At 39.5% G+C, this 25,216-nt stretch overlaps 1 protein-coding gene across 3 annotated transcripts in view; it reads right to left on the reverse strand.

Annotated features, from left to right (window-relative positions):
• Positions 1 to 3,595: 3,595 nt before the first annotated feature.
• Positions 3,596 to 25,216, reverse strand: part of HACE1 (HECT domain and ankyrin repeat containing E3 ubiquitin protein ligase 1) — an 83,663-nt gene continuing 62,042 nt past the window's right edge. For all 3 annotated transcript variants that reach the window (XM_045010417.1, XM_045010418.1, XM_045010416.1), the window contains 6 exons: positions 23,566 to 23,762; positions 12,470 to 12,601; positions 9,545 to 9,643; positions 9,199 to 9,269; positions 4,997 to 5,110; positions 3,596 to 4,531 (listed from right to left, as the gene is read on the reverse strand). In XM_045010417.1, coding sequence (XP_044866352.1) covers positions 4,429 to 4,531; positions 4,997 to 5,110; positions 9,199 to 9,269; positions 9,545 to 9,643; positions 12,470 to 12,601; positions 23,566 to 23,762 — 716 coding nt within the window. In that variant the 3' untranslated portion in view covers positions 3,596 to 4,428. The remainder of the gene's footprint in view (positions 4,532 to 4,996; positions 5,111 to 9,198; positions 9,270 to 9,544; positions 9,644 to 12,469; positions 12,602 to 23,565; positions 23,763 to 25,216) is intronic.

A 25,216-nucleotide genomic window follows, 5' to 3' on the forward strand; every position in this document is an offset into this window, starting at 1 on the left:
AGGCACTGCAAAACTCGGCATCACAATGCCTAAGTCCCTTTGTGGATTCAGGTCTTAGTTGGCAGTCATCACCAAAGCAGGGACTTGTCTGGAAGGAGTTTCAAAATCTGTAACATTTTGGCAAAAGGCAAGATTTCCTAGCTGACCACACAAACTGAGAACAAGTCAACTATTAAAAGGGGACTGCTGCCAGTCAGAAAGAGGCCAGATTTTCTGTTTGCTTATAAGGTAAATTAAACTGGTACCACTCATGTAAAGCCTTGAGAAATGGTCTCTGAAGCTCAAAAGGGGAGGGAGAGAGAGAGAGAGAGAGAGAGAGAATGTAAGTAGATGTGAGAGAACAGAAGTGTAAATGTTATTCTGAAATCCTACCTCATGATACAAATGCTACAAAATGATATTTTCATTCCATGAACGTGCACTGCTATAGCAGCAAAAAAGAGTTTGGAGAAGTCTAGAGTGGAAGAACATAGTGGTGGGCTTAACAATGTCTGTTTAAAAAAATGTAAAGTTTTTCAAATTGCTTACAATGATTTTATTAAATGTAAATATTTGTACACTAAGCAGTTGTATGGTACTCTCTCTTTAATAAGACCTGCAGTCAGGATTTTGAATACAATTACCCTGGGGTTTAACTAATCTTTCTGAGAGACAGAACTTTGGTCTGTGCTACATCCAAGAGTTAACCAGAGCTGCAGAAAGGGGAGTGTAAAAGTTTACTCCTGGGGGGAACTCTGTGCCATTGCACACAAGCAAAATTCATGTCCCTCACAGAATTTTTTTTCTCTGCAGAAAATGCATTCTGCCAGAGAGGCACTGCAGTTATGCCTTTCACCCACCAGGGGCTGCTATGGTACCAGAATAGAGAGCAGCTCCCAGGTGGGAGCAGCCCAGCTTTGGATAGGGAGAAGAGGCTTTGTTCCTCCAGTGGCCTGCCCCTGGGGCCAGGTGAGGAGGCAAGGGTTATGGAGGGAATGGACTGCTTGGGGTAAATGAGGCTGCTACATGATCACACACTTGAGAAAGGCTCTGAAAACTTCCCCATGTAAATACAACCACAAAGGATTTTTTTTTAAACATGAATTGCCAGATTTCTTAAGTGGAGTTGGCATTAATATTTTTAATACTATAATCTTGTAATCCTCAGAAATTAGCCTACAGAAGATTTGGCTCAAAGAAGTTATTTCCCTCCTTTTCCCACTTTTAGCCTATTTACTGTATATTCCATGTGAATTACAACTGTCATAGTCATTAGGTTACTTCTCACAGTTTATGGTTTTAATGGCTTTTGCAACATTAGATGCACAACATTTTCAAGCATCAAAAACCAGGCTTTGCTATCTAACATTTTTATAAAGATAATAAAAGTTAATGAGCACTCATGATCTATGATCTGACAAGACATCTGTTCTTTTCTTTCTGAGATGATAAAACACCCACCGCGTCTTGTTCTGGCACAGTGGGAGAGAACAAATATGATCCAATTAATCATTCTAAACTATAAGCTATATTAAGTTATAGTTTCTCAACAGGGTTGTCATATTCTGTTAATAGGGTGCAGGTGTTCTAAAATAGCCTTTGCAATATGATTATTAAATCTTGCTTTCATCACGTGGTCAGCTCCAGCTAGTAATCCTGTTTATGTATATTAAATACAAAAAAAATTGTTAATGCACATTTAAGACTGCACTTCAAAACCTGCAGAAGCAAGGATAGGGAGTTCTACGTATCATGGCAACAAAAGCTCTACTTCCTAATGTGTATTTTGATAGAGTTTTTCATTACATACTCAAAAAACTTGGCACTGATACACTAGCAGGCAAATATTCTATAAATATGTATGTAACAGAATAGACCCCTGTATCCACACCCTATTGTAATAATTTTGTACAAGACATGTCTTGTAATGTATCATTTGAAAACTCAGTTTGCTGGAATCACCCTGATAAAATATGTATGGCAACATTGTATGTAAAATTATAAGATTTCCCTGTATGATAACACGTTCCAAACCCCACAGCTCTGACTAAACAGAAGTTGGTAAATAGGTCTGTCATAAACAAAGGAGCGTGTGTTCTCCATAATTTGCATTTAAGCAGTAAGGGAGGGAAGACAAAAGTTCCAACAGGTGAGAATAAAGCAACAGGGACCATCCTTCCACATAGACTTTTTGTCTCCAGGTGCCCTGCTGGAAATGTTTCTCAAGAGAGGGACTGAAACTACATAAAAGGAGGGACAAACACCCCAAGGCACCCCACTCTCCCCACCCCTTCAACTCACTGCACCTGAAGGGACAAAGGAAGCAGTTGTTAGACTCTAGGGGAGGGGTCCAGGCCTTCATGATTTGGTCAGTAAGACTTACTTTTAAAAGTAAGATATTTATAAGGAAGCATCTCTCAACATAGGAGAAATATGGTAAAATACGCAGGTCCCTATCTTTCTGTAGAATAAAACTGCAACATGTTTGATCAGGCACCTATAACTATACAAGAATCCATGTATAAATCAAGTTATATGGAAATAATGTTTACTATTTGTTTGACAATACTATTATGTCAATAGGTAAAATCCCTTTAGTACATTAGCCCTGTATGTTTTGGTACAAAGTGGTTAGATTGTCCTATGGATCAAAATATTTTACTTCTTTGATAAGAAATTACTTTTAAAAATAGTGGATTATTTGTGAGCGCTTTGTTCTCCTTTTCCCATGTCAATTACTGTCCTTTTACCATTACTGCTTGCTGTCCAGGATCATTAAGAATATGTAAGGATTTAAAGACTCGTTTGAAGATTTTCCAGACCTCTCTCCACATACATGGCAATACTTCTGCATCAATGGACTGTTGTAAATCCATTAATAGAAAAGTACAAGGCAAATATAAATACAAGTTTGAAAATTGTGCATTCTGTCTTATGCCATTTGATGTTTAGTGTTTTAGATATTTCTTTTTAGCAGGCAGAGTTTTATGCTCTTTGCAAACAGCTGTACACTACAATGAAACAGAAAATGTGAGAAGTATTGACAGAAATTGCTTAGTCATTACAAAACAAAAGCACTTGCAAGCTAAACCCCAGACATAAGCAAAAAAATAAAAATAAAAAAAATCCCAGGTTAACTAGAAAAGGCAAAAACTACAATTTCACAGAAAGTAATGCTTATTTTTCAGAAGGAAAAGATGGCAGTAACACTATGCAAAAGCCTTATGATGCAGGACTTCATGTACAATCAGGGAAAAAACTTTTACCATGATGTATGAACTGAGCTTGTGTGTAGGTGGGTTGCCCTCTATACAAGCATCTTGTGATTTTTTCCCCCCTAAAACAATAGAGTCCTCCAATAATTTAAAGAAGCTTTTTTCAATGTAATATGAAGTATTACTCAGGAGTGGTATGTTCTCTATGATAGTGGCATAGGATTTCTAATTATTACAGTCTGCTTGGTACCTCAATACATTCAAGCCTTTTTCCTTTGTGCAATGTGAAAGCCTACTCAAAGCAATAGCCGTTGTCAACACAATGAGAGGTGCAATGTGATTGTTGAGACCATTAATATATGAATTCGGTCCAGACAAAACAAACAGTGGCCAGTCACAGATTCTGCTAAAATATTAAAATTTAATTATACCTTTTCTACATAGGACTATAGCAAGGCATGAGAAAAGGTATTCTTCGAATAAAGAACAGATATACATCTAAAACAATATATATAAGTTCTAAACTGCAAATTGACAATGAAGTCACAAGTACTTTAATATTTAGTACAATATAGTGTACATTTTCATATATAATATAAATTAGATCTTAATTCCATCCGCCATTTACTTTTCAGTGACAATGGTCTACATTTTACATATTATATACACATTAAAATATTAAAAAGTTAAAAACTATGTAATATAGGTACAATTCAATAAGTGGGAAAATACATTAGATCTGTCATTTTGTACACTATCTAAATCAAACTTTCTATACAGTGTTCTCTGCAAAAATAAATGGCACTTTTACATGCAATAAGACACACAATACAAGTGTGTGTGTTAATAGCATATCATGTGAGTGGGAGGTCAACTAAAAGAAACTCATTCATCCACAGTTGAGAATCAGAAATAAAACTGGTGGGAAACATTGACAAACCCACTCTTCTTTGTGTTACGTTAACGCTAATGAAAATATGCTGCTTTCAATACTAATCTAACATTAAAAAACAAAGATACAGTGTACTATGAAATTTAAGTCATGTAACAGTATCACAGACTTACTTAGACAACATAATGGACAGGAAACAGATCCTTTATTAATTTTTTTTTTTTTAAGTCAGCCCTGTCTCTGAGTCGCAGCATATAGGCTGCTTTTGTGTTGACAGTTTCCAAAATTACTTCTGCCACTCTGAATTGCGCATCAGTAGTCAGATGAGTTTTCCGGACTTCATTATGCCATTGTGTAACCATAGCTTCCACAGTGTAATGCCACAAGAAGCCTGTTCTTAAGGATTTCTTTGCTTGGATATTCAGGTAACTTGAGCATGTTGATACTAAAATAAAAGCATCGCCATTAAATATGAGAAGTAGGAGTAAAAATTTGATTGTTTTGTACTAGGTAATTAATATGAAACTGTCCTCTCAAATATGTATTCAAATCAGAAAACCCTGAAGTTGTCATATTTATGAAAAAACGCACTGCTGCATTGCAGTACCCTTCAGCATTCAAATGTACTGCAGGAAAATAAGTTCCTTGTGGTTTAAAGTAAAAAGCAATATAGTAATGTAGCTTGAAGCATCCCTTAGTGATATTGTACTGCCTTCCATTAACTACATGGGAGTAGTTAAGGTTTTTCCTTCAAATATATAACTACTTATGGCTTAACAACCAGTTTTAGTTTTTCCTTTTAATTAGGTTGTACAAGAGGGTTGCACCTGAAGTGAAAAACAAATAATGAAAACAATGAAAGGATTCTGCTCAGTTTCTTAATGCATTTAAATGAGTCTATTTAACATACCATGTACTTGATGTTGGTAGCAAATTTCGAGTATATGGCACAGCTGCAATTGTGAAATTCTGCAATCCACTGCCACCCATTATATGGGCAAAGCCACCATGAGGAACCCTGGAACTGAAAGCATCCACCAATTATTAACACATTAAAAGGGTACTTGGGAGCTGAAAAACCAGCACACTGTAGAAAACTTGTATTGCCACGGCTAATAACCAGTGCTAAAAAATGGTTACCTACCTTTCCGTAACTATCACTCTTTGAGATGTGTTGCACATGTCCATTCCATTAGAGGTGCATGTACAACTTGTACACAGTTCTCAGAGAACTTTTTCCCCATCAGCAGTTCTTACTGGGGCAGCTCACACACCCTCTACCACCAAGTGCCACTGCATGCCAGTAGAAGAGGGCGGAGTCACCCCCAAGCCTCCTCAGCTCCTTCTTACTGGATAGATTCTGATAGAAAGGGGACGGAGGGCGGGTTGTGGAATGGACATGTACAACACATCTGAAAGAACAACAGTTACAGAAAGGTAGGCAACAGTTTTTTTCTTCAAGTGATTGTACATGTCCATTTTACTATAGGTGATTCACAAGCAGATTAACATGGACCATTGTAAAACTGGCATTGTTCCTGGACTGATGGGAAACTGCATAATGAGCAGTAAAAGTGAGTACTGATTACTAGGCTGCTGCTTAGCAAATATCTAAATAGGTACTTGCGCTAGGAAAGCTCCTGAAGTTGTATGTGCTCTACTCAAATGAGCCAATAATCACAGGGTTGGCATGACATTAGCTAACTGGCAGCACAAATAAATACAAGAGAAAATCCTCCGAGTGGAAACCAGTGTGCCTTTTACCCTGTCCACAAATCACAAGAAATAACCACATTGACATTCTAAAGGGTCTGGTGCTGTCCAAGGAGAAGGCCAATGCTTTCCTCACACCCAACAAATGAAGCTTCTCTTCATCTGTATGCATGTGATGCTTCAAAAAAAAAAAAAAAAAAAAAAAAAAAAAAAACCAAAAAAAAATCAATCAGGCAATGTATTTGCTAATGTGGAAACTGGAAGCCACCTTGGTCAAGAATTTTGGGTGAGCATAAAGGTAAACTTTATCCTTATGAAACGTGGTACAAAGATGTTCTGAAACCAAGGCTCAAAATTCACCAATTCTCCTTGATGTTATAGCAACTAGAGAAAACACATGCACACAGGGGTAGAGAGAGTAGGGAGAGAATGTCGCAAGAGGTGCAAAGGGAGGCCCCATTCTTTTGTTAGCACAAGGTTGAGATCTCATGGGGGAACAAGTTCTTATACTCAAGGGTATAATCTCTTCAACTCTTTTAGAAATCTGATCGTAGACTGCTTTTTTTTCCAACCCCATAACTAGAGCCCTACTAAATTCACAACCATGAAAAACGTGTCTCAGACAGTGAAATCTGGTCTTGTGTGCTTTTGCCCTCTACTATACAGATTTCACAGGGGAGACCAGTGTTTCATAAATTGGGGGTCCTGACCCAAAAGGAGGTTGCAGGGGGTCAACAAGGTTATTTTAGGGGGAGTTGCAGTATTGGCACCTTTACTTCTGTGCTGACATCAGAACTAGGCGGCTGGAGAGCGATGGCTGTTGGCCGGGCACCCAGCTCTGAAGGCAGCACCCTGACAGCAGCAGTGCAGATATAAGGGTGGCAATACCATAGCCTGCCACCCTTATTTCTGCACTGCTGCCTTCAGAGCTTGGCAGCTGGATAGTGGCAGCTGCTGACTGAGGGCCCAGCTCTGTGGACAGCAGCACAGAAGTAAGAGTGGCAATACCATACCATGCCATCCTTACAACTGCGCTGCTGCTGGTGGCGGCTCTGCCTTCAGAGCTGGGGTCCTGGCCTGCACCCACTGTTCTCCAGCTGCCCAGCTCTGAAGGCAGTGCTGCCGCCAGCAGCAGCAAAGAAGTAAGGGTAACAGTACCGCAACCCCCCCTACAATAACCTTGCAACACCCCCTGACACACACAACTCCTTTTCGGGTCAGGACCCCTACAATTCCAACACTGTGAAATTTCAGATTTAAATAGATTAAATAATAAAATTTACAATCTTATGACCGTGAATTTGGTAGGGCCCTACCCATAACTACCCATTGGAGGATGGAATGCTGAAATCACTGTCAGATGTACTTTAATGGAACTGTCAGACCTTGCCATTTTAGGGGCAACAGATAATCCAAAAATGTGGAAGCCTGCACTGGAGAGATATTTCTCAGCTGAGAGCAAGTAGAAAAATGTTTCCATTTGGCCAGGGAAGTATGTCTAGCTGCAGGCTTTCTGCTGTTCAGAAGCAGCTCCTGAATGATCTTCAAGCAAGTCATGGTGTTAGCTGTGAAGCATCCATGCTAACAAGTGGAGGGCTTGTAGGTTGGGACGGAGCAGACTGCCATGATCCTGAGAAAATTACATCTGAATCTAATGGGAGAAGTAGAGGCCTCACTAACAATACTAACAGGTTGAGGACCAGTGTTTCCAAGGCCATGTTGGTACTATTAGTATGAGGCAGGAATGATCCTGCTTGGCTTCAAATATGACCGACATTTACCAATAAAAAGCTGATGCTTCCAAGCCTGTCTATAATGCTCAAAAGGCCAAGAAGATTTCTTGCTCACTGAAGAAACAATAGGTTTCCACCACCAGCCGTGCTTAGCCGAAACCTCAGACCATAAGCAGAAAAGTAATAGTAATCTGAGCCATTTCTGCCAAGTTGCAGTCCTACGCTTTAAAGGTATTAACAATATAAATTTAATTACTGTTAAAAAAAAAAGCTATAACATCATAGCAGTTTGTGATCTGTAAACAAAGCAAAGGGGGCTCTAGCAAGGCTGGTATTAGTCAATTTCAGGGAACACATGTCAGAATTCCCCTAGTTCATTAACAAGGCTATAAACACAATGGATTCCACTTAGAGCACATATCCCAAACCCGTGCTTTTCAAAGTACCATTCTGGATCTAGGAATAGCAAAACTGGACTAATGCAAAAAATAGATTTTGCTAATTTAGAAACGCTAGAAACTGAGACCTGGAAGTAGTGCAGGTAGAACTGCAGGAGTCAGTTCTGCAGGGGATGGAAGAACAGATCAAGACTCTCACTAATAACCCCCTAAACTGACCATGATCCTTGGAGATAGTGAAGCTCTTAATAGATACAATGAGACTAATGGGGGTTGGAGATATTTCTGGTGGCCTACCACTATTCCACTATTTGCCACAAGACTAAACGATGACCACAAACTTGGCTCCCTCTAGGGAAAAACGCAATACCCTCTTTTTATTGCCTGTCCACAAAATTAACAGGAAAAAGAAAAATCCACTACTCTGTCATTTCAAAGATGTGGGAGAGAAGACAGAAGTCATTTTTCCTGTCCTTTAAATTCTACCTGCCTCCCAGAAACAAGGGCAAGAGAAAAATTAGGCCTATACACTGGCCACTGAGGTGGTATAAACAGGATCTTCTGTTGACCTACCCTGCAACCAGGTATTTGAACCTTGCATGGAAATTGAGACATTCACTGACTCATGTACTCCCTATGGCAAGTGGAGCTCCTTAACCCCTCCTTGAATATAACTTCCCCATGAAAAGGGAGGCACAAGTGACTCATGACAGAAGGAACTAGTATTTGGGACAGAGTCATCCTGGGGAAAAACTCTTGGAACAGCTTACTTTGGAGTGAAACTTTATATTGCATTGCTTATTTTAACTGCCATTAAAAGAACCAATTTGGAAAGAAAGAGGAGTTCGGACACTCAAGTGTGTTCTATGGTAGAGCAGTACGACAACTGCCTGTTCAGATATGGATTTATGTACATATTTGTAAAACTTTCAGATATCACAACAATGGGCAAGAGTTAGTATCTATGATAGCTAAAGATAGCAAGTTAACCACACAAGAGGTATAATGCACAGGAATAAGTGATGAAATAAAAGTAAGTGACTACCAAAATTACAGTAAGTGTTGACAAATACTAATTAGCCATTTTGGTGGTAACAAACAGTACAACTGTTTACAGATCAACAAACAGTAGACTCCCAAGTGAGTATTCAGGTTGCCCAGTTAGGTAAACAAACAGTTCTTGATCATGAAATGTGTCTTTCCATTTGCAGTCCAGTTGACTCTAGAATATTTGTAATATATGCAATATAAACAGAAATATTTCTCACCTGCCAGTAACAAATTGTAATAGTAACACTCGCTCTTCCTGAGTTAGTTCTTCTACAACATCCCAGAACCACTAAGTGAAAAATAAGTGTGTTAATGGAAAATGAAAACTTTTTTTTTAATTTGAAAAAAAGATATAAACAAATAAGGGCAAATTTAAAATTTTATGGTTTAAATTATGGAAATTAGCTCCGAGTCAGATTCATACCTCATTTTATTATGCGACATTCCCATCTTAAGTGATTTATAAGAATACTTTGGTTAATGTAAGTTTTTATCCAAAAGTAGCAAAAAAAACTTTGAAGGATTAAAATACAATATTCTCCATCCATTCAGCTGGGACTTTACCTGAATAACAGGGTCTTCTCTTTCGTAGCCACTTGTGTATTCTGTATTTTTTATCCAATCACTCACATCAATTTCTGGCATACCAGACAGCAACAGCTCCTTCAGGGGGACAAAAACAAATCTTGATTAGTCTTCTCTACAAACAATTAATTTTGAAGAGTGCAGTTGCTTTAATTAAAGAATAATCCTGAATGAAACCAAAACGCTTTTTCTGTTCCAATTTCCTTTCAATACTTTATTCCTAATAATAAATAAGATATCAAATCTTATAATACAAGATCCTTGAGTCTCCTACATTTTAAAAAAGACAGGCAAACCTTTGTGCGTTATTTAATTCCACCGGCAAGTCATCAGATGTAGAAATTTTATTACATGCAAGTGCAGTGTAAGCAAGGGAGCTAGTACAGTCCTGGTACCGGAGTTCCACTAGAACCAACCTATCCACCCATCCCCCAGGCAAGGTGGATCTTTGCAGACTACCAGCCCTCCAATGCACAGAAATGGATTGGCTGAAAAACCTGTCACCTTGACTAGGAAAGTCTAGTGCCACAACCAGAGGTAGTTTTTCTTTGGCCTTCTCTCCTGGCAAGGGGGAAGCAACTTTCATCCTTTTCGGCAGAGATAATCCAAATCCATATCTGATCTAGTGTGAGACAGAAGGAAGACTGGCATCTTTCTAAACAGGCTATTCTCAGTAGAGTGATGCCAAAAATCCACCGAGTTGGAGGATCAACCTATGCTGAGACAATGAGAAGGGAAACCCTACTAATTCATTACTTCCAGACTAAGACAACTTAATATTTTAGATATGAAACTAGAAGTCAAAGATACAGTTTCAAAGTAGGTAAAAGCATTGTCTCATAGCCACCAGAACCCCTTTTAATAAAAGGGATTCTAAGTGGAATATTTAAGTGTATGAGGGCTGCCAAGTTTGTCTACACTGAACTACACAACTACATATTCAACCTTAATATAAAATACATTAAATCCCTTAGATCAGAATGAGAAATCCTTTGTGTTTTATTGTTTCACAGATTTCTGATACAGGAAAAAATTCTCTTAGAAAGCATACTTGAATATTAAAGCATTTGCGTAACTGGAAGACTGAGTTGTTAATTTCATTTTGAAAAGTCTCAATCGGTTACTATCTATACAATAAAACCTGGTAAAGATTTTACAGGTTAAGAAATTTTAAACATGTAAGTGATCACCTGAAATGACAGGTTTTCCTTTTTAATAATAAAACATTGTTTAAATTTTTAATATAATATTTTAATATAGCGTTTAAAAATATCAATGTCAGTTTTAAACTTATAGAAGCACAAGTTAGTGGTTGTACCACAAACTACTATTCAGAAGGCCAAATTTGGAGCTTAAAGCTGTGTTTTGTTCCTTGCCCAGCAGGAGCTGAATGCATTGTGGAGAAGAGAAGGACAGGGAGCAAAAGAGGCACAGTGTTCTTAACACTTGTCTGATACACCTTGCTGATGTGAGGATGGAAGATCAGGTTCTAGACTGACCCCACCACCTTAATCAAGGTGACAGTGACAGAACAGGAGGGAGGGGAGGATACACCTAATGATCAAAAAAGCATCCCTGAAAGGGGACAGAAGGAAAAAATGCTTAATGAACAGCAGCAAAACTTTTGTGAAGGCCTCTCATTAGAACTCAGTGGACTGGCAGTACAGCATAATCTACAATATAGGGGGGTGGGGGAGGGGAGGGTAATTTCAACATTCTACCAAAAATAGCATATATAAACGAATCACAGGACAATATTTCAACTCCTTCAGATAGTGTGCCTAATGAACCGGTGTCCCCAATATGACAACTTGGAATTGTATTTGAGCTTGCATGTGTGTGCACATGTGCACTATCTATGTACACCAGGATCTTAGGTGACCAGCAAGACAAAAGGACAAAATGCTGAAGAAAATCTGTATTTCTTTGAAAACAAGGGAAAGAAATTAATTTTCAGTGGCCTCTCTGTTCCCCCTCCAACGACACCTCAAATGTGTGCACAAATACACATATATACTTTGCAGGAGAAAAACATGAGAGAGTGTTGTATAAATTTGTAACATCACACATGTACATAGTGGAGGCTGGAACTCTGATTTACCCTTCAGAATAAAATAAATGGGGCAAGGCTGCATAAGAAGGATTTTTGTGGAATTTCTGCTCTGAATTTTCTGGTTTTAGTAAAAGATTTGGGTGTTTAGTTTAACTACAATACTCCAGTATAAGCAGAATTTCCAATCTTAAGTTGGAAAAAATCTTTAATTTTACATTAAATCATATGCAATGCTTACAGTATGATCTATATTTTTACATTCAGTGAGACTTAGGCTCCTAAATCATTATGAACATTTTACACCAAGTGACTTTGTGGCTTAGGAAGAAGGAAAGAAGAGAAACATCCAAACAGATAAGGAAACAGCCATGGAATATCACGGAAAACAGGCAGAAAAGGCCCTGACTGGTGGTCACTTTCTCCAACGTATTAAGTATATATGTAGTCAGAAATGAAAAATGGAGCAATTACACCAAGTTTTTTAGGAAAGTAAATTTTATTCAGAAAGTAGGAAGTGGGTGAAGATAAATAAACGAGGCAATAGGAACGTTTCCTGAAGTTTACTGAAGGGATTTATGGACACCACAAGACATATTCACTTTCTATCTTGGGTATTACAAAGCAAGACTTTACTCTTGTAATGAGTGACCAGTACTACCATCTTTCAGGAAAATGCTCACCTAAGGTAATCAGAGTGAACAAGGAAGAAGTTTCAGAGCAGGTCTATAGAAATGAAAACCAAAGCATGAATATCAAATGTCTTTCAAAACACTGAGCTTTACTTCTACCTCATTACATTAGCAATGAAGTGCTGAATGCTGTCAGTTACAAATATAGGCACTGCTGCTTACCAGTTCATATTCATCAAAAAGCTGTATAAGAGAAGGTGGTATGAACATATGAAATCCTTGCAAAAAAGCATTTATCTGAGGCTGAATGGCTCTTGTCATTCGAAGTTCAGTAACAAGTTGGACATACTCAGCCTGCAATGAAAGATATTGAGAACATTAAAATGAGATATTTTATGGTAAAAAATACACCTCTCTCTTGATATAACGCTGTCCTCGGGAGCCAAAAAATATCTTACCACATTATAGGTGAAACCACATTATATCAAACTTGCTTTGATCCACCAGAGTGCGCAGCACTCCGGAGCACTCCTTTACCGCGTTCTATCCGAATTTGTGTTATATCGGGTCGCGTTATATCGCGGTAGAGATGTATATAAAAATACATATGCATGAACATAGTCCTGCCTACATTAAGATTATAATTCAAAGTAAATTCTAGCTGTGGCTTTCAATGCATTCTTCACTCACCTAACTGAGGCTAGCAACTGCAGCAAACATGGCCACATTTTCAAAAGGCCTCTTAAAAAAAAAGAAGACACCAACGAAGTTTGAGCAAGTACCCTTCTATTTCCTTTTTGCCCATACAAATGTATGTAGCACAGCCATATTTTGTGGGGCATGTTTTTGGAGACTACTTCTGGAATGACAGTGCAGCACAGTCCCAGCAGGGGCTTGGATCTAGACCAAGAATGTTAATGGAATTTTACACTGTCATTTTCTAACTGAATGAACAATACAACCTCAAACATCAGTTTGGGTGGAATTTCCTTTTCTTGTTTTTTAACTAAACAGGAGAAAAACAAAAGACCTACAATATGAAAATATTCAGTTGGACACCGCTGATGTACTGTATCCCACACATTTTAAGCAATCTGCAAGTGGGAACCTCTCACTCTCCACCTTCCAAGATACACACTAAATGAAACAAGGCCTTGGCTCACTCCCTTTTTATCATTCAAAACTGCTACTACTATGGAGCAGTCAAAAAGGAACAGGGACTTTCAAATGGGGGCAGAAAGACAGCTTCATCCAGCTTTACATTGCCTGGACCACGAACACAGCACTATGTGCTTGTGCACAGCCTGACAGTCTATTCCAGCTCATCTTGATGCACACTATATAAGTCTTTAACACATTCTTTTTACTCAATGCAGACATCTTTCTACTTGGGAATCTAAACTTATGCCAAGACTTCTCAAAACTTATGCCAAGACTTCTCAAAACTAAATTAAATCAACTTTGGCTCCGAGTGATACATGCAGCAGCAGAGGGGGAAAAAAGCAATACAGTACAGTACTGTATCAAACACAAACTACTAAAAAATAAAGGGAAAGTGTAAAAAAGATTTGACATGGTAAGGAAACTGTTTTTGTGCTTATTTCATTTAAATTAACATGTTTAAAAGCAACATTTTTCTTTCCAGCATAGTAAAGTTTCAACGCTGAATTAAGTCAATGGTCAGTTGTAAACTTTTGAAAGAACCACCATAATGTTTTGTTCAGAGTTACAAACAACCTCCATTCACAAGGTGTTCATAACTCTGAGGTTCTACTGTAAGTCTAAAGTGACAACATTTAAAAAAAATCCCTATTTTAAAAGGCTGCCCAATTTCAAAGAAATCCCTTATACTTTATTCTAACAGGAATTGCTAGTCTCTTCAAAATTGGAAGAAATTCTCTTTTCAGTGTAAAAGTAGTAGTAACGTAAGAGTGAGATGAATGATTAGTTAAATGTTTGTGAAGTGCTTGCAAAAGGAGAAGGGTTACTTAAGTACATCTTCAACCAAGATTCCAGTCTCTTCCAAGGACTGAATGGCAGGCTAAACCAGGTTGAGGGAACCCATGGACAGACACCTCTGGAAATACTTATTTCCAACATGCATGGGACTGGGAATGGGTTAAGAACACTTTTCTAGATGTCCAAAAAGCACAATCCCTTAGTTGAGGAAGAACGCCATAATGGTTTTAAAAAACAAAAACACAAAACTGATTTAACAGGGAAGCGAAGGCGGCTATAAAAAAAATTGTATACAAGGAGGATGTTAAACAGCAGCTACTAAAGTTAGGCATTTTTAAATCAGCAGTTCCAGACAACCTGCATCCAAGGGTCTTAAAAGCTGGCTGAAGAGCTCATTGGATTGGTAATGATGATTTTCAGTAAGCTAACATATCAGGGAAGTTCCAGTAGACTGGAAGAAAGCTCATTATGTGGCAATATTTAAAAAGAAACAGGATGACCCAGGTAATTATAGGCCTGTCCGTCTGACATTGACCCTGAGCATGATAGGGGAACAGTTGATACGGGAAAGAATTAAAGAAGGGTAACATAACTAACATCAACCAACATGGGTTATGGAAAACAGTCTCTCTCAAACTAACTGGATATCTTTTTCTTATGAGATTACAAGTTTGCTTGATTAAGGCAATAGTGTTGATGTAGTATACTTTGACTTAGTCCCAACATGACATTTTGATAAAAAACTAGAAATATATAAAAATGTACCTGTCACTCGTTAAATGAATTAAAAGCTGGTTGATAGGTCTCAAAATGTATCTATACACAGGAAATAATCAAACAGGTGTGTTTTTAGTGGGGTACCGCAGGGATCAGTTCTTGACTCTTACTATAACGTTCTTATTAAACAACATGGAATAAAACAAAATAACTGATAAAGTTTGCAGATGACACAAAAATTGGGGAGTGGTAAATAATGATGAAGAGGACAGGTTACTGATAAAGAGCAATCTACATCGCTTAGTAAACTGGGCACAAGCAACAAGATACACTTTAACAGGGCTAACGGTAAACATTTACTTACATAATGGAAGGCTCTCTCCTGGGAAGACACTGAAAAGGATTTGAGGGTTGTGGTGGATAATTAGCTGAACATGAGCTCCCAGTGTGCCGCTGTGGCCAAAAGGGCTAATGTAGTCCTTGGAAGCATAACAAACAGGGGAATCTCAAGTAGGAGCAGAGAGGTTATTTCACCTAAGCGGCTGGAATACCATATCCAGTTCTGGTATCCACCTTTCAAGAAGGTTGATAAATTTGAGAGGCTTCAGATAAGAGCCACAAGAATCTCTGAAGGATCAGAAACCCTTCCTCATAGCGACTGAGCTCCTTGAGTCTATTTAGCTTAACAAAGAGAAGTTTAAGTGGTGACTTGATTACAGTCTGTAAGTACCTACATGGGAAACATTTAATAATGCGCTTGTCAATCTAACAGAGAAAGGTATACCATGATCCAATGGCTGGAAGTGAAGCTAGACAAATTCAGACTGAAAGTAAGATGTAAAGTGCAATGAGAGTAATTAACCATTGGAGCAACTTACCAAGGTCATGGTGTCTTGTCTATCACTGAAAATTTTTAAATCAACACCATATGCTCTAGTTCTACAGCCTGTGTTATATAGGAGGTCAGACTACATGATCACAATGATCCCTTCTGGACTTGGACTTTATGAATCTGTACTAAGTCTGCTTTGGTGGACAGGGCAGAGGAGTCCTTTTGGTTCAACAGAGGGAAAGGTACTGCAGGAACATTCCATGAAATATGACAAGGCACAAAAGACATCAGTGGCTATCCAATGTAGCTAATGAAGTTCCCAGTCTTTCTGACCCTTCAAGCCACTGGTCTTTGACTTCAGCAGCCAAGAGACCAAGATTGCCTTTCACGCATCATAGAAAGGAAGTCCTCCAGCAATGCCAAGTGGTGAAGTGTCAGGTGTAAGTGAATACTGGAAGTCAGACACAAACCTTCATCCTTGGCACAAAGGATGTTAGGCAACATCCTAGGTGACTGAATAGCCCCTTTTAAGACAGCACTGCTCACCCCCATAAAGGAAGAGGCCAGCAAAAGTGCCATAATATTGCCTGCCCAACTCTAATCTGGGCAGTTTACCACATCTGGTGGATCATCCACACACGTGGTCATTCTGTACGCAAAACAAGAGCTCTCATCATGGGGATATGGAACATACGGACTCTAATAGATAACACCACATCAAGACCTGAAAGGTGTACATTATTAATTGCAAGGGAACTTGCAAGATGGAGCATCAATATGGCTGCCCTCAGCAAAAGACGACTTGCAGAAGAAGGCTCCAGAATGGGGACCTCTGTCCTAGTTCCTAAGTGTGGGGTGTGCCCCTCTAAGGGGCATGGAGGAACATCCAGAGGGGGCGCAACAGGGCCCAGACCAGCCCCCACAGAGGCAGGGAGAGAGTGCCACCCAGCCCCCAGCCATGTCCCTGGCTCCTGGCCCTGTGCCTTGGCCCCATTGCCAGCCTTGGCGTGGCTCTGCTCCTGGTCCCCCCACCAGCCTCGCCCATTGGCCACAGCTCCATTCCTGGCCCGGGGTAAAGGCTAGGGTAAGGCTTGGAGCAGAGCAGCAGCTGGCCATAGGCCCCCCCTACAGCCCAGTTGAAGCTCTGCTTCCGTCCTCAGCCTTGGCACCACTCTCAGCCCCAGACCCACCCCGCAGCTGCGGCCCCACCTTTGGCCCCCTTACCCTGTCTGTGTCTCCCCCCTCCCTACCCTGAGCCAGATCCCCGCTCTCAGCTACAGGAAGACGGGGGGATGCGGACGGGAAGGGGGGTACGACTGTCAAAAGTTTGGGGTTTGCTGAACTAGGAGGTGGCTAATCTTCTTTTGGAAAGGGAAAACATCAGAGGAAGAAAGGAATTATGGCATTTATTTTGCCATTAGAAGCAGCTTTCTGAAGTCACTGAAAGATTTATCTGTGGGAGACTAATACCAGAGTAGGAAAAGACAGCGAGGCTTGGAATGGTGTAATAAAGACCAATGGAGTTGGAAAAATGAACAGCAATAGCCTCCTACTTCAGCAAGTGTGCTGAGCATGAACTCTATTACCAACACAGTATTTAAGCAAGCAGACAAATATAAAACCTCTTGGATGCATTTGAGATCAAAGTACTAGCACCTGAATGACTGTCATTATATGGCAAAGGGGCATTAATATCACCAGAGCAATGCAAGGGGCAAATAGCTGGACTCACCACACAATGATCAGAGTCATTTTTAAATTACATGCTGCTGCCCCTCGGCTGAAGATATTAAATCTCAAATTGAACATAGCAAAGCAGAGACATCCATTTTGTCAAGAAAAACTAAGGGAAGACTTAGGGGAAAGTTTAATAACATTACATCATCAACCAATAATGTACTGTAAAAGTGGAATATATTCAAATCGGCCATTCTTCAAGCCTCAGAAGATATTCTAGCCATAAATCAAAGATGGCACCAGGACTGGTTCAATGAAAAAATCCTCAAGCAAAAGAATGATGTGTATGTCTTGGCAAAATGACAAAAACAACATTAAAGAAAGATAAATTCAAGTACCCGTAAGCCAAGGGTTAAAGACTGCATTCGTTCCTACAGGAAAACTGGTGGGAAAAGAAAGCAGAAGAAACACTGCATTATGTCAATACTAGCATAACATTGTTTTAGGATTCCCTGAAAGCTATTTATGCCCATCAAAATCTGGACCAGCTCCACTAAAGAATTCAGGTGGATCTACCTTAATCAAGGACAAGTGAGGCATCTCTGAAAGATGAGTACAGCATTTCACTGAGCCACGGAATCACCCTTTACTATCAACCCACAGGTGCTAGAGGACTTGACCCCCATATATGAAGAAATCGCCCACCCACCTACTGTTGAGGAAGTGCAAAGAGCTATCAAACAAATGAAGTCAGGCAAAACACCTGGCAAAGATGACATATTAGATGAAATCTTTAAAACTTGCAGGCCTAAATGCTGTCAATTATCTACATGAAATCAAAGATGGGAAGTCAAGCAAATTCCTCAGGGCTTCAAAGATGCAATCAGCTACAGTATACAAAAATAAAGGCATCAACTCTGACTGTGGTAACTACTGGGATATTTCCCTGCTATCTGTTAGTAGCAAAATTCTCACCACCCATATTTTGCTCAATCAGTTTGTCAAAACAGTATCAGACATGTTTCTACCAGAGAGCCACTGTGGATTTGGATCAGGTCACGGCACCACAGACATGGTTTTTGTTGAGAGACAGATTCAGGGAAAAAAAACTGAACAAAAACACAGAACTGTACACTGTCTTCATTGACCTAAAAATAGCATTCAATACTGTGAGCAGAAACGGCCTCTGGAAAATTCTAGAAAAAAGTTTGGCTGCTCCACCAAATCTGCCAACATCATATATCAATTTCACAAAGATGTGACTGGTCAAGTCTTCTCAGATAGTGACCTTTTAAACAATTTCCCATATATAATGGAGTGAAGCAAGCCTGTGTGCTGGCACTGGCACTTTTTGGTGTCTTCTTTGCAGCAGTTCTGAATTACACAAAGACCAGCCTTCCAAAGGGCATCTACGTAATGTATGGAACTGATGGAAAACTCTTCAATTTCTAAAGGCTTACTGCAAATACAAAAATTCTTGAAGAACTCGTATGCGAAGCCCTTTTTGTGGATGACTATGCACTACTTGCCATAGTGAAAACGATCTACAGCTTATCCTTGACAGGTTCTCTGAGGCAACTAAACAGTTTCAACTCACCATCAGCCTGGAAAAAAAACAAAACAAGTCGTCTTCCAACCAACCACCAGCCAAATATCACCATTGATTGTTTAAGCCAAAGACTTTACATACCTGGGCAGTAGTATCTTAACAGATGGTTCGCTGGATCATGAAAGATCAAGTCAAATATAAAAGGTAAGCCAGGCCTTCAGAAGACTTTGCCATAGGATACTCAACCAGCACACCATCCAACACTTAACAAAACTGATAATACCAAATGCAGCAGTAATAGCATCCCTTTTAGACAGGTGTGAAACCGACAATTTACCACAGACACATTAAGCAACTTGAAGAATGTCACACATGCTGCCACCACTCTATTCTGAAAGTCGACTGGCAAGACAAAGTCTCAAACATTAATATCCTTGAAAGAACAAAAACAGTAATTGAGGCCAGTTGAGGCCAAGTAAATGATCAAAGCTCAGCTTAGACTGACAGATCATGTTATCAGAGTGGGCAACAACATACTCCAGAAAACAAAAGTTTTCTATGAGCTGTCACTCTTGAAAGCACAGTATGAGTGGTCAACAAAACACTTCAAAGAGACACCCATAAGCAGAAACTCACCTCATGCAGCATAAAGAACAATACATTTGAAGACATAGCCAAGGACAGAATAGACTGAATAGAGAGCAACTATCAATAAAAGTTAACACTTTGAGGAAGCCAGGTGCGAAAAAGTGATTGAAAAAAGGGTCAAGCATCATGCTGAGACTTCAGTGTGAGCATGCACATTCCTGTGTGACATTTGTTCATGATCTTGCTCCTCACAGATCATATTATGAAGCCACATGAGAGCACGTGACCCTGTGAGTTGTCATTGTTGGATAGCCACATATAGACTATTTTATTGAAATTGTACATCCTATTTTCAACATCATCCATACAAATTTCTTCAGTTTTTATCTGCTGAACTAATTTTTGTTTTAAATAAGTACGTCATTCTCAATTGACATTCCTCTTCTACTGGACTGGGATTAGCATCATTTTTTTCCCCTTTGTGCTCCATGACTTTCTGAATTGGTTGGGATGATAATACTTTTCAACAGGTATCCCTCTACTGGACACACAATAATGAACTTCTTCAGAGACTGAATTTCCCTCCTCTTACAGATGTTAGTAGAAGTTTTGGAAAAGGGCAATTTTTTATTCTTAAATTACAACAAAAATTACACTGTAGACTACAGAAAAATATTCTAAATTTATTGGAGAAGAAAGACTGCAGTATAAAATCATTACATACTTTGGATCCTTTTTTAAAAAAAGGCATTTTTTAAATCTGCCAGAGCCATTAAGTTACACAATACAAATCCAGGTCATCAAGAAAATATTTACTGAATAGGTATGACCAAGAATTGACATATGATTTAAAAGTCAAAGACTCTGTATCCTTAGACCAGGGGTGGGCAATCGAGGCCTGACAGCCACGTCCTGCCCCCCAGACATTTTAATCCGGCCCTCGAGCTCCCGCCAGGGAGAGGGATCGGGGGCTTACCCTGCTACACATGGCTCCCAGAAGCAGTGGCATGTCCCTCCTCCGGCTCCTATGCGGAGGGGCAGCCAAGGAGCTCCGCACGCTGCCCCGCCCCAAGTGCTACCCCTACAGCTCCCATTGGATGGAAACTACCGCCAATGGGAGCTGCAGGGGTGGTGCCTGTGGACAGGGCAGCATGCAGAGCCATCTGGCCCCGCCATCACATAGGAACTGGAGGGTGAACATGCCGCTGCTTCTGGGAGCTGCCTGAGGTAAGCGCCGCCCGGATCCTGCACCCCAACCCCCTGCCACAGCCCTGATCCTCCTCCCGCCCTCTGAACCCCTCAGTCCCAGCCCAAAGCACCCTCCTGCACCCCCAACCCCTCATCCCCAGCCCCAACCCAGAGCCATCACCCCCAGCCAGAGCCCTCACCCCCTCCCACACCCCAACCCCCAATTTCGTGAGCATTCATGGCCCACCATATAACTTCCATACCCAGATGTGGCCCTTGGTCCAAAAAGTTTGCCCACCCCTGCATTAGACTGAATCTAGCCCAGATCAGTAGAGAGCAAAAAAGTCATTGCCCTCTAACTGCTGTTTGTATGACCGTGTCATTAAATAGTTTGATAATCTCCACATTCCCAAGGGACTAACATCCATATTTCAAAAGTCACCATAATAATTAGCAACATCAAAAGGTGCTAAGGGCAAGAAGGGAATAGAAATATCACCTCTAGAGGTGATCTCTTCATGTCAGGGTTGAGCATGTAGTTGAGGCAGTATGAGAATATTTATAAAGCAAATATACATAAAATTATCAAACTAAAATATGTAAAATTCTTGTAGGATAAGTCAAACAGGAGAACTTAAATATTAGATTAGGGATGACATGTTAGCAAATTTCCAACTTCGTTCAAATTGAAAAGAGCATTGTAAACTGACGATAGACTTTATAATGGCAACACTGAAACCACAAATTATTGTGGGATATATTAAACTAAGAATATATTATATATATATTATGCGACAAGAATTTGAGAGATTGGAACCAAACAACAGTGTATTTGTTCCCTGACTCCATCCATTTATAATACTAATAAAGGGGCCAAATCTCCACTGACTTGCATTGTGTAGTCATTTACACCTGTGCAAAGGGGGTGGAAAACCAACTCTGAATGGTACAAGACAGTGGAGAATCAGTCTCATAATATGCATGTTAGTTATCTGAATGACATTTCTGCCCTGATAGAAAGGAAGATTATGCACGTAAGAATTCACTGTCAAAGTCCCAGAAACAAGAAAATTTTAAAATAAATGACGACACCAAGTGGTCATTTGCCAATATAACAGCCGAATATCTTACCAACAAAAAGCTAGATAAATACATATAATTTACGTGTGTGTATGTATATATATAAAATACACATAGTATGCTGAAGTCAGAACCAGTGCGAAGGAAGCACAGAATTTGATTCGAACAATGTCTGCTTGACTCTTCTACGAAGTTTTAACACCAACTATATTGATGCTCGTTTGCTTAACACTGAAAAGGATTATATGCTGGACTCCCAGACTCTCAATATCACAAACAAAACTGTGATTACAACTATTTTCATATATACTAAACAATTTATACATGGTTGGAAATGCTTCTCATGGAAACTTTCAGACCACTGCATTGAATAAACTGAGCACAGTTTTCCTTTAAAATCTATTCACACACAGTGTGCTTATACTGGTAACAGACCCACCACGACACAACCATTTAATACATATGGAAAGATTAAAGAAGAAAACACAAATGGTAAATTTCTGAAGTGTCAGTAGCATGAAGGCATATTACCAGATACTGAACATTAAAAAGACTGTATGAAGAATACACTTAGCTATTGAATGAAGGACAAAATTCAATAAAAAGGTAAATTATATCAATTTAGAACTAAATTTTTAAAAAGAGGCTGGGCAAAGGATACTATTTTAACCCTTGTTATGGTAATTACACACTACAGACTAATGACTTTCTTCATGTAGGCAGTGCATGAAACATAAATCACAGTACTAAATTTTAGAAGTCTACATTACTTTGTATCTTTTCCAAAGAAGTTCTCTTTAGATTCCACTATATCATTCAATTTTCAGGGGTTTATAGCCACAGGGTATACAGTACATATTTAATTTAGGTTTAGTTTTTCTGTAGCACAAGCAGCAAGTTGTTTACAAAATATTTAACACAGAACAGAAACAGACTTTGCTTTAGTACTGTGTTTAAGTATTAGACCCACCTGCGCTAGCACACAGATTTTAACCCAGTTATAATTCTGTCAGCTTCTGCTTTACATAGATCAAAATGTTATATCGTTAAACTTTGTTTATGGCTCATAAAATAAGCCTGGAATTGTTGAAAGATGAAAGGCCTAATAAGTTTATTTCAAAATCCTATCCCTTTCTGTTTAGTGAATGAATTTGCATCGTGTTTTGTTCAATGATAACGTAAGACCAAACTGTCTGGGTAGCTGAGCAGCACAATTCCTACTGACTTCAAATGGAGTTTTGGGTGCTTTGCACTTCTCTGTCCCAACACACCTTAAATACTCCACTGTTTAGTAAACAGGCCATGTTTAACAGTGAATTTTACAACACCTAAGCAACATTACCTACAGCTGTATTTTTGAAAGGCGCACAGGTGTTCCTGGTTAATACTCCTCCTCCTCCTCCTCCCACACCCCCACCCTCCGCCAAGAACTTGATTATGTGCAGTATAGTATGATGTCACTTCTAAAAAGTCCTTCATTTGAGTTCTACCTTGTTTTTCTTCATAAAAACTCCAACAAAAGAGGAGACAGAATTTCCAAGAGCAGTTTAAAGAACTTTCTTCAGAAGAGTGGTCCAATTTACTGACATACAAACGGGGACCATTTTGCCAGCTACTTTTTAATATTGTGGGTATGATTACTTTAGGTACATAATTTATGCTTCTACTCACTCATAGGTCAGTTCAACTGTTCTTATCAGTAACTTCTGGATAAACCTGAACACTCACTTTGTTGTCTTGTGTAACAAGAATACTTGCACCCCCTGGTTTCAAAGGCACTTCTTCCATTGCTCCAAACACATCAGTCTCAACGGAGAAGGTCAGTTCCAGCCCAAGATCACTGATATCATTATCTAAAATCCACTGCAAGTTCTTTGCATACTCTGGATCAATAGATGCCACATCCTGATAATTTACGGGAATACCTGAGAAAATAAAATCAAAATCCACATATTCAGTTTGCCTCAGCCTGCATGTTCTATGGTAGAAGATTGCCCTCTAGAGAGGGACTGGAATAATGCAGGGATGAAAAACAGATTTATAGTCATGATACACAGCAGAATTTAAACTCGCCATATCTTCTATATTTTGGACACAGCCATAGAAAGTAAAACATGTCCTTTGATATAGACTCTCCTGGTGAACCGAAGTCACACACCATTTCGTCAATAAGCTATAACAAGTGTACATTCCTGGGACACTGACTCAAGTCTCACTGTGAAGCCCAAGGCTTTCAACCATTCACCTCACAAAAATACACCAGTCCAACAGGTGTTTACAACCAGTAAGTTTTACAAAACCAGTTGCTTTAGTATATTAAAAAATGTCTCTTTTCACTAAAAAGCAGTTTGTATCAGGAAAAAAAATACTAAGGAAATAGTTATGGAGGTCTTTTATATACTCAGAATAAATTAATTTCCTTGGTTCTTTAGATTTCTTTTTTATCCCATTTCCTGTGAGATCTGCTGCTCTTTCAGCAACAACTGTGGTCCAGCTACAAATCACTTTTAGAACAAAAACTTAAGTTGTGAAACTCTAAAGCAACTTCCAGATTTGCTTTTATAATGTAAAGAGGCTAAAAAGCAAAAAGTTGTTATACAGGCTCAGCTGAGTACAGAAAGAAGTTTTAGAATTTCCTATTTTTATCCCCTTTCCTAACTACACATCCAATTACAGCATACATTTTGCAAGTACCACTGCTAATTTGATCCTTCCATATCTTCCCCCGCTGTGAAACCATGGAGAAAGAGGGAAGATCAACAGCTCCTCCAATCTCAGCCCTGGTCACTCCTTGCCTACCACACAGTCACAGCCAGAGCCAAAGGAATTTCTTTCACATTTAGTTCCAGCTTTCTTCTCTGCCTGCACAGTAATGTGAAAGATTACTTACCAGTAAGCGTTCAAGAGCTACCTCTGTACAGTCCACTGCAATGTGGCACTCCTGGTGTCAAGCTACTTTACAAAACCACCTCCACTGGCAGGTGCACGACAGTTCTTGTGTATGAGTGACATCACCACCCTATGCTACATAAGGAATTGCCCCAGTTCCTTCTTCCAAACTACAGTGTCCTGATGTTATTCCATGGCAAAGAGGAAGGAGGGCCAGTAGCATGAATACTGAGAGCTAATTCTCCAACCACTGTAGTTATTGGCCTATATGCGTCTCACCTATGGGAGTTTAGCAAGCATGGCTCAACCAGGTAGATAGCGGGTGAGGAGTTCTTTAGCTAAATATGGACCATATAACAGCTACATGAAACCAGGCACTGGAGCATGATGCTAAGTCTAAGGAGAAGTGTCTGGTGAAAGTGTACACTGAATTCTCAAACAGTTTCTTTGCAAGTCTCCACCAGGGGAAGCCAGCCTAAGATGGGCCACT

The sequence above is a fragment of the Mauremys mutica genome, chromosome 3, assembly GCF_020497125.1.
Source record: "Mauremys mutica isolate MM-2020 ecotype Southern chromosome 3, ASM2049712v1, whole genome shotgun sequence".
NCBI lineage: Eukaryota > Metazoa > Chordata > Testudines > Geoemydidae > Mauremys > Mauremys mutica.